Source organism: Giraffa tippelskirchi, chromosome 10 (genome assembly GCF_054371585.1).
Source record: "Giraffa tippelskirchi isolate mGirTip1 chromosome 10, T2T-mGirTip1v1.2.pri, whole genome shotgun sequence".
In the NCBI taxonomy this organism is placed as follows: Eukaryota; Metazoa; Chordata; class Mammalia; order Artiodactyla; family Giraffidae; genus Giraffa; species Giraffa tippelskirchi.
This window is the reverse complement of record NC_137284.1, coordinates 53,797,814-53,808,622: the sequence shown is the minus strand read 5'-3', so window position 1 is coordinate 53,808,622 and position 10,809 is coordinate 53,797,814. Positions and strand designations below refer to the sequence as shown.

At 36.5% G+C, this 10,809-nt stretch overlaps 1 protein-coding gene across 4 annotated transcripts in view; it reads right to left on the bottom strand.

The window, feature by feature from the left end:
• Nucleotides 1-1,356: 1,356 nt before the first annotated feature.
• The window catches only part of ZPBP (zona pellucida binding protein), a 130,392-nt gene continuing 120,939 nt past the window's right edge, over nucleotides 1,357-10,809 (bottom strand). For all 4 annotated transcript variants that reach the window (XR_014067782.1, XR_014067781.1, XM_081537454.1 and 1 more), the window contains one exon: nucleotides 1,357-1,569. Coding sequence is in view for 2 of the 4 variants with exons in the window: in XM_081537454.1 (XP_081393580.1) it covers nucleotides 1,475-1,569 (95 nt within the window). In the remaining 2 variants the exon portion in view is untranslated. The remainder of the gene's footprint in view (nucleotides 1,570-10,809) is intronic.

The following is a 10,809-nucleotide window of genomic DNA, read 5'->3' as shown; positions in this document are numbered from 1 at the left end:
TGTATTTGTGTGAGAATTCCAGGGTAACACTTATCCGCAGGGAGAACAAATGAGAAGCTAATATAGTAATTAGACCTTTCAAAATGCCATGCAGGGCCTCTGGGTCAGTCAATGCCTCTCTGTAAACTGTCCAGTGTCCTCACACTTGTGCTCAGATCCAGCCTGTGTGCATTTGCCATTCAAATGTGTTCACGTCTCAAGAAAGGAAAGATGAAGAGCAAAACAGGGAACATTCCAAAGAGAGTATAAAGTGGATACAAATATAACAAAGCAGTAACTAGAAAACTGAGAAGCTACTGATGCTGTGATTTGCTCATGTATTTTCTTTGTAATCAATGCCTAAATTTATGGTAGTGTTTCATATTTGAACACAACACCCCAGGGTGACAGAGTGTCGGGTGGCTGTAGCAGACACTTTAACAGTGAAGGGGTGAAAGAGCTGCTGGGTTCTCATCCTCAGAGAGGCTCTTGGGGAAGGAGTTGCTTAGTTCCTCTTTGTCTCCACAAAAGTCCAAATGGTGAATGATTTATTTTTTAAAGACATTTATAGGCTGCATTGGGTCTTAGTTGCGGCATGCAGCAGAGACTGTCTAGCTGTGTGTGGGCTAGTTGCTCTTTGGCATGCGAGATCCTAGGTCCCGGAGCAGGGATTGAACCTGTGTCCCCTGCATTGCAAGGCAGACTCTTAACCAATGGACCGCCAGAGAAGTCCTTCCAATGTTAATTTTAGGCACATACAACGATTGCTCTATTCTAAAATGTCAAAAAGTTAATTTGAGGGACTTTAAACTGAAAAGTTTAAGATCACCACAGTGAACTGTATTAAAAACCCATAATGTGTTTGGGTGTGTGTGTGTGTACGGGTCTAGGTCTTAAACCAAAGTAGCTAAAAATTGCAATAATATTAAAAAACCCATAATGTGTTTGGGTGTGTGTGTGTGTACGGGTCTAGGTCTTAAACCAAAGTAGCTAAAAATTGCAATAATAAGACTTGGAGCTTTAAAAAAGTGACTTTGAAAAAATAAATAAATAAATAAAAAAGTGACTTTGAGCTATGAAAGTTCCAACTGCAAGAAATAAAATCACGTAAAATTTTTAAAAGGGACTTAAACAAGCTGAAATTACAATTACTGTAGAATAATACGGTGGCCTCAGATTAGTTAACATATAATAATGACAAAATGGGCAATTTTTGAAAAATAATAAAAACCTTTTGGGTTAACCAATATACTATTTTTGAAATTATCTTAAAAACAGTGACCCAAGAAATATTTTGGAGTCATATGTAGGTCTGCATTAATGAATAAAGATTATTGGCTGTTCTGTGTATACAGAATTTCAATTAAAACGACATCATTTTTTTTGGTAAAATCTAATACATTTAATTTTGGCATAATAGTGATTTATTATATATTAATATTTCAAAAATATACTTTTGTGTTTGACAAACCATCGACAAGCTCAAAATGATGGCCTATAAACATGTTTTTGCTCCAAACACCAGGCTGCTATTGCACTGAAGGCAGTGAATTCCATCACGGGAGTTATAAGATCCAGGGCTGCAGATTACTGTGAATAAAAAATAAGTTAATAAGTAATAAGTTAATAAGTAACAGTCTCCTAATGCCACATAAGTTAACTTTAGATGGAGAATAAATTTTCAAAGAAGGTTTATTTTTTCTTTTTGTTTTTAATTGTGGTAAAATGCACATAACATAAAATCTGCCATTTTAACCATTTTTAAGTATACAGCTGAGTAGTGTCAAGTATACTCAAATCATTGCACAACTATCTCCAGAACTTTTGCATCTGGGACAAACTGTACCTCTACACCCATTAAACACCTCCTTATTCCCCCTTTCCTAGGTCCTGGCAGCCACCATTCCATAATTTGTTTCTATGAGTTTGACTCCTCTAAATGCCTCATGTAAGCTTAAGCCAAGACTGATCCCACAGTGTTGACATTAGAAGGCTATTGGCCATCCTGTAAATTCTAGAAGAATGTGACTACCAGATGGTCCATAGTAAGCATGCTCCAGATGTATAAAGACAGCTGCAAATATGGGAAGGACTTGCAGATTATTTTTAACAATCATCTGGTTTCAAATTCTATTTCTATCATGGGCTAAAGGTGTAGTTTTAGAAAAATTACTTAGCCTAAAATGTAACTCAGTTTGGTCATCCCTAACATAAGGATATATCATCAATGTTACCAATGCTCCTTCTGCATGATGGGAAGTAAAGAAATGTAGAAAGAAACCAAGGTTAAATACATTCTTTGTTGTTGACTAAGTTTGGGATCCTCAGCAAAGTAGTCAATTCTCTTAGTTCTAGCTTCCTAATTTCTTGGTCACCTGATGTGAAGAACTGACTCATTTGAAAAGACCCTGATGCTGGGAAAGATTGAAGGAGGGAGAAGGGGACAACAGAGGATGAGATGGTAGGATGGCATCACTGACTCAATGGACATGAATTTGAGTAAACTCTGGGAACTGGTGATGGACAGGGAGGCCTGGCGTGCTGCAGTCCATGGAGTCGCAAAAAGTTGGACACGACTGAGTGACTGAACTGAACATTTCTAAAAGAGGTACAATGACAATCAAGTCATGGTGTTATTTTGAGGACTGAAATCAGATGCCTTAGAAAAGAATACACCAATGTGACAGGCATTGCACTCAGTAAATGCTTAACCCTGTGCACTGCAGGGCTGCTGTCTGCACCCACCTCTTCTGTGTGTGTGTGGCCATGAAGCTCATGGGAAGACACCAGCCCTCTAACAGGGCTTGGGTCTCTGATTTTCCTATTGCATATGTCATCAGCCAAGAGATCACAAAGATGTTAATAAGAACACATCTAAGGATGGGTTATCATAGGCCATGACAGAAGATTTTTTCTTTAGCACCGTAGTTTAATAATACATGTCACTGATTGGATCTGGGTCATATTATACTATTTAATTTCATATTTCTTTCAAAATACATATTTTTTCAAATTGGGAAATATCTTAACCATCACTCAGAGAAAGTATTCTCTGTTCTAGGGTCCACAGAGTTCCTCAGTTTTAATAGACATTTTATTCGGAAATTAATGTTCCAGATGGAAAAAAAATTGGTAAACAAAGTTAAATAGACTTGCTGCAGTAATAAGAGTATTTCAAGTAAAAATGCATGTGGTAAAATTCTAATAATATAATGTTTCTCAAAGGAGTGTGACCATGGTACACATTCTCTCAAAGAGACATATTAATATTTCTTGAAGCACAAATATGGAAAGACTGAGCAAAGGTATTAAAAACATTAAATCATTAAACATGGAGAACAGAAGCCTGTATGAAGTCTTACACACATATTTTTACATGACAGTCACAAACAGAATGAAAACTGGCATAAAACTATCAAAACCAAAGCATAAATAATGATATTCTAATAAATGTTCTTATATTTAAAAAGCTTTCATAATACTGTATATGTATATTGTTTAGTCACTAAGTCATGTCCAACTCTCTTGCAATCCCATGGACTGCCAGGCCCTTCTGTACATGGGCTTTCCCAGGCAAGAATACTGGAGTGGGTTGCCATTTCCTTCTCAAGGGGTCTTCCCGACCAAGATATTGAGCCTGTATCTCCTGCATTAGCAGGTAGATTCTTTACCACTGAGTACCAGATCAGGGCCCTTATCTGTAACACTCTCTCCTAGGATATATTCTGAAATATTTTGTTCTCTCTTAAGCAAAATTGAGGAAAAATGCTGAAGTATTATTAAATTTAAAGTACAAAATTCATGAAATTATCTTGCAGGTTTGAGTCTCAGGGAGTGGAATATCTCATAGCTACAGTTATAAGAGTAGCCTAATTAAATTTTGATTATTTCAATAAGAAGAGAAGGAAGCATTGGTGACTGATCAGTATCAACATATAAAGAAATGATAAGGATATACAGGAAAAAAATCTTCATGAATTTTAGATGGGCACTAATTTCTTTAAAAAGGAAGTGACTAGCCATAATAGAAAATAATTGATTCATTTAGTATTAAGATTAAAAACTTAATAAAAATAATCATAAAAGTGACAATAGTCAAGCAGGAAACCTAGGAAATAGTTATAGCTAAGTAGCCACCAGAGGACTATCATTCAGAAAACATACATAATTCATATAAATCAATGAGAAAAGGACAGAAAACTAAAAATAGGCCCAAAAGAGAAAATACAAATATCTAATGATTGCTATTTTATTGATCCACAAAATAGTGCTCAAACAAATCAAGAATTTGGGAAACGCAAATAAAGATCAAACTATAAGACACTGAGCATGCTCTCAGTGAGAAGTTGGACTAGGAAACCCCTTGAGATGGGAGCTTAGACTTTTCTTGCAACATCAGGACTAGACAAAGATGATGACCATCTCTACTTCCATTCAACACAGTATTGAGAGTCTTGCCCAGAGTAATTAGACAAGAAAAAGGAAGCAAATTCAAAGGGTAAAGGAAGAGTGATGCTATCCCTGTTTATAGTGGGTATGATCCAAATTGCCAACATCCGTTGGATCATAGAAAAAGAAAGTTCCAGAGAAACATCTACTTCTACTTTATTGACTATGCAAAAGTCTTTGACTGTGTGGATCACAACAAACTGTGGAAAATTCTTAAGAGATGGGAATACCAGACCACCTGACCTGCCTCCTGAGAAATCTGTATGCAGGTCAGGAAGCAACAGTTAGAACTGGACATGGAACAACAGACTGGTTCCAAATAGGAAAAGGAGTACGTCAAGGCTGTATATTGTCACCTTGCTTACTTAATTTATATGCAGAATACATCATGAGAAATGCTGGGCTGGAGGAACCACAAGCAGGAATCAAGATTGCCAGGAGAAATATCAATAACCTCAGATATGCAGATGACACCACCCTTATGGCAGAAAGTGAAGAACTAAAGAGCCTCTTGATGAAAGTGAAAGAGAGGAGTGAAAAAGTTGGCTTAAAACTCAACCTTCAGAAAACTAAGATCATGGCATCCGGTCCCATCACTTCATGGGAAATAGATGGAGAAACAGTGGAAATAGTGGCAGACTTTATTTTTGGGGGCTCCAAAATCACTGCAGATGGTGACTGCAGCCATAAAATTAAAAGACGCTTGCTGCCTGGAAGAAAAGTTATGACCAACCTAGACAGCATATTAAAAAGCAGAAACATCACTTTGCCAACAAAGGTCCGTCTAGTCAAAGGTATGGTTTTTCCAGTAGTCATGTATGGATGTGAGATTTGGACTATAAAGAAATCTGAGCACTGAAGAATTGATGCTTTTAAAGAGCTGTGTTGGAGAAGACTCTTGAGAGTCCCTGGGACTGCAAGGAGATCCAACCAGTTCGTCCTAAAGGAGATCAGTCCTGGGTGTTCATTGGAAGGACTGATGTTGAAGCTGAAACCCCAATACTTTGGCCACCTAATGCGAAGAACTGATTCCTTAGAAAAGACCCTGATGCTAGGAAAGATTGAAGGTAGGAGAAGAGGATGACAGAGGATGAGATGGTTGGATGGCATCATTGACTCAATGGACATGAGCTTCAGCAAGCTCTGGAAGATGATGAAGGACAGGGAAGCCTGGTGTGCTGTGGTCCATGGGGTCACAAAGAGTTGTACATGACTGAGTGATTGAACTGAGCTGATCTTATATGAAGAAAATCCTGAAGATTCCACACTAAAAAATATTGACTGATACAACATTCAGCAAAGTTGCAGGATACAAAATTGACATGCAAAAATCCATAGTGTTTCTATAGACTAAACAATCTGTAAAGGAAATGAAAAAGAAAAAAAGCCCCTCTACTTACAATAGCATAAAAAATATATGCTATTGTAACTTGACCATGGAGGTAATTTCTTGTGTACTGAAAACTACTAAAATTGCAGAAATAAACCAAAAACAAATAAATGGAAGTATATCCCATGTTCTTTAGTATTTAATATTATTAATATGTCTGTACTACTAAAAATTATCCATGAAATCTGTGTCTCTGAAACCTATAGATTCCATGATATCTCTATCAAAAATCAGTGGTAGTGTTTTCAGAGACAGAAAAATCCATCACAAAACTCATTTGAAATCTCAAAGGATTCAAAATAGCCTAAACAATATTGTGAAAAAATAAAGTTGAACATCTCACACTTGCTGATTTAAGTACTACAAATCTACAGTAATTTAAATGGCCTGATACTGGCATAAAGACAGAATCACAGACAAAAGGAATAGAAAGCTTAGGATACCAAGATCATCCAATGAGGAAAGGAAATTTTTTTCACAAATGGTGCTGGGAAAACTGGATATCCCCGTGAGAATGAAGGAGGCTGTACTCTCACCCTATATAATATATATAAAAATTAACTCAAAATGGATCAAAGACCTAAACATAAGAGCTAAAACTGTAAAATTCTTGGCAGAAAATAGGAAGAAGCTTTATGACTTTAGATTTTACAATTATTTTTTATATGACACCAAAATACAGATTGAGGGAGGGTGAAGAAGGGTGTGACAGAGGATGAGATCATTGGATGATATCACCGATTCAATGGCAATGAGTTTGAGCAAACTGTGGGAGATAATGAAGGACAGGGAAGCCTGTGTGCTTCAGTAAACAGCCCGACACAATTTACCAACTGAACAATAACAAAAGCATAAGGACAAAAGACAAACAGATACTGGACTACATCAAACTGTAGTCCAGACAAACTGGACTACATCAAAACTGAAACTTTTTGTTGAACCAAGGAAAGACCATGTAAGGACAATGAGAAAGTGACCTACTATGCCACCTGCAAGCCAGAAGAGCACTCATCAGAAATGAATCACCAATACTTTGAACTTGGGATTCCAATCTTCAGAAGTGCAAAAAATGAATTTCTGGTGTTTAATCCATTCAGTATGGAATTTTGTTATGGCAGCCCAACATAATACAGTATTTATCTAAAAGAACCAGAAGCAGGATCTCAAAGAGGTATTTGCACACCCATGTTCAATCAGTGTAGCATTATCCACAATAGCCACGGGATGGAAGCAACCCAAGGTCCACTGACATATGAAGGGATAAAGACAATGTGGCACACACATGTGGATAATGAAAATGTATATAGTGTTGGGCTGCCTAATGTATATTAATGTGGGAATATGAATTTACAAAAAGTACTAAGGAATGGGATGAAAATGTGTTATGGTCACATACTATACATGTTGGAGGTGGGAATGTGATATACACACACACACAAACACAGTGGAATATTATTTAGCCTAAAAAAGGAGGAAATTCTGACATATCCTACAACATAGATGCCAAGTTAAATAAGCCAATCACAAAAGGACAAATGCTGTATGATTTCATTCACATAGGTGCCTGGAGCAGTCATATCTATAGGGACAGAAAGAAGCATGATGGTTGCCAGAGCTGAAGGGGAGGGAAAATGGGGAGTTAGTGTTTCACAGGCACAGAATGTCAGTTCAGGAAGATGAAAAAGTTCTGGACATGAATGGTATTAACACACAACAAAGTGAATATGCTTACTGCCACTAATTTGTACCTTTTAATATGCTTAAAATATTAAATCTTTGAAATATTTTACCATAAAAATGTGATGCATGACATACTCACCAGATTGCCAATATTTCAAGTTTGGTTATGTCAAGAGTGATAAACCTAGACAGTGTGTTGAAAAGCAGAGACATTACTCTGCCAACAAAGGTCCATACAGTCTAGGCCATGGTCTTCCCAGTGGTCATGTACGGATATGAAAGCTGGACTATAAAGAAGGCAGGGCACCAAAGAATTGATGCCTTTGAACTGTGGTGCTGGTGAAGACTCCTGAGAGTCCCTTGGCCAGCAAGGAGATCAAACCAGTCAATCTTAAGAGAAACCAATGCTGAATATTCATTGGAAGGATTGATGCTGAAGGTCCAGTATTTTGGTCACCGGACGCAAACAGCTGACCCACTGGAAAAGTCCCTGATGCTGGGAAGGATTGAGGGCAGAAGGAGAAGGGTGCATCAGAGGATGAGATAGCTGGATGTCATTACTGATGCAATGGACATGAACCTGGACAAACTTTGGGAGATGGTGAGGGACAGGGAGGCCTGACATACTGTAGTCCATAGGGGTGCAAAGAGTCAGACACAACTAGGCGACTGAACAACAACATGCCAAGAACTGGCACAGACATAGAACAACAGGATATATCCTACATTGTTACTGTAAAAGTGTTTTCTAAATTTGATGTACTGATCCAGTTTGACATATTTTAATGTATTTCTTAAGATCCAATATTAGCCAAAGACCTAGGATATACAAACAAAAATATTCACAACACCACTGTTTGTCACAGCAGAAGAACTGAAGAGTAGAAAGAAATTTCAACGAATAAAACAGATACAGCCTCCTTGATATATTCATAAAATAGAGTATTACATCTAGAAAAGAAAAAAATAATTTAACTGTGTTATAACCACAAAAGCAGGAATGAATCTCACAGATACAATTTTCAATAACATGAATCAGTTAAAATAGCATATCACTGGACAGATTCTCAGATTGAATTTTTAAAAATGCAACTTTATGCTGTTAATGGAAAAATGTAAATTTTAAACAAATTAATCTATTACCACACTGAAGTCACAAATAAAACCTCAATGATTTTATGTTACTTGACAAATAAATTTAAAATGGACAACTTTTAAAAAGAAAAAAGGAAGGCTGTTTACCTTCTCTACATATCAGGGTATTTAATTATCATAGAACAGTAAAACAAAAAAAGAGGATCCTGTAAAAGACATATATATATATATATATTTATATGAATGTACATATATATGTATATACATGTAAATCTGTGTGTATATACACATCATATAAGTATACATATATATATACACATATATTATAAGTGTGTATATATATATATATACACACACACATATACTGTAAGTATATATACATGCACACACACACATACACACACACATACACACACACACACACATACCCTTATTTCATAGATCTGTGAGTAAAGAAACAAAATTTGAAATAATAAAAATAAGTTACTAGAGAATTTTTTCCTGGTTGTGAGGCTGGTAAGACTTTTATAAGAGGAAACAGATAAAATAAACAATTAGACTTATACAATATTAAACCAAAAAATGCACCAAGGAAAATGTTTACAATGATAAAAAATAAAGTAGCAAAGAATTCTAGTACTAACTATATTGAATTAATCAATCTGTAGAAAACAGTGATAACATTTGGAAAGAGGAAATATACATTATTTGACAGCACTGAAGGGTAGCAAAGACAGGCAAATACTAAAGTCAGGTTAACTGAAAGAGGAAAGCTGTACTGGGTAAAATCATTGTTATAAACCTATTTCAGCAGTGAGCACTGATCAGTCTATATGGCACATCGGTGGCTAAAACTGAAGCAAAACTTATGTTTAATTGGTTATAAAAAATAAGAGGACAGACTTCTGGACCATCAGAAGATAAAGTAATGGGAGAAATTTAAGGAAACAGGCAGAAACAGAACAAGAGTTCTAAAATCTGCATATAAACTCCATGCAGATGACTGGCTGATGTGTGGCCTTCACATGAGTCAATGATATTGTAAGAAGTTCAAAACCAGAAAGAGTTGGAAAGCTGAACAAAGAAGATGCTGCCCACAGTGGGAGAGGCAGTTTAGATTTTGAATCTAGCATATTATTCGAATATAAATCAATACTCTTTAGAGGAAGAAAAATCCAGAAGACTCTACATAGCACTATCAATAAAGTTCAGCATATCATAAAAATTATTAGATTGTTAAAGATACAAAAAATTAACACATAGTCAAGAGAAAAAACTCTAATAAAAACATTCAAAATAACAGAGATGTGGTAGTTAGCACATAAATACTTCAAAGCAGTTAGCATAAGTGTATCTACCTGCAATGCAGGAGACCCGGGTTTGATTCCTGGGTCAGGAAGATCCTCTGGAGAAGGAAATGGCAATCCACGCTAGTATTCTTGTCTTGAGAATACAATGGACAGAGAAGCCTGGCAGGCTACAGTCCATGGGATTGCAAGGGGTGGGCACGACTTAGTGATTAAACCACCACCACCCTGGTTCAATTCCTGGGGTGGGAAGATCTGCTGGAGAAGAGATAGGCTACCCACTCCAGTATTCTTGGGCTTCCCTTGTGGTTCAGCTGGTAAAGAATCCACCTGCAATGCAGGAGACCTGGGTTTGAACCCTGGGTTGAGAAGAGCCCCTGGAGAAGGGAAAGGCTGCCCATTCCAATATTCTGGCCTGAAGAATTCCACAGACTGTATAGTCCACGGTGTCACAGAGAATCAGACATGACTGAGTGACTTTCACTTCACTCACTTCACTTAAAATACAACTAAAAATTTTAGATCCCCAAAGTAAAATACTTGAAGTAAAACAAAACAAAGTTGGATATGCCTAACAGCAGAATAAAGACAAAAGTAGAATATATCAGTAAACACAAAGACTTATCTATGTATAGAAACTGTTCATTATGAAGAAGAGAAATAAAAGTTTAAAAGTATGAATAGAGCAACATCAGCACTGTTGCTGGCAGCTCCAAGAGGTAGTCCAGCTAAGGAAAATGAGAATGATTAAGCAAAACCTTCAGAAGTGACTTTGGAAGAAGTCTTAAACACAATCAACATACAGGAAACAGTAACATGGCAGAAATAAGTCCTTCTTGTCAGTAATTACTTTTAATGTGAATGGATTAAACTCTACAATCAGAAAACAGAGAGACTGGTGGAATGAAT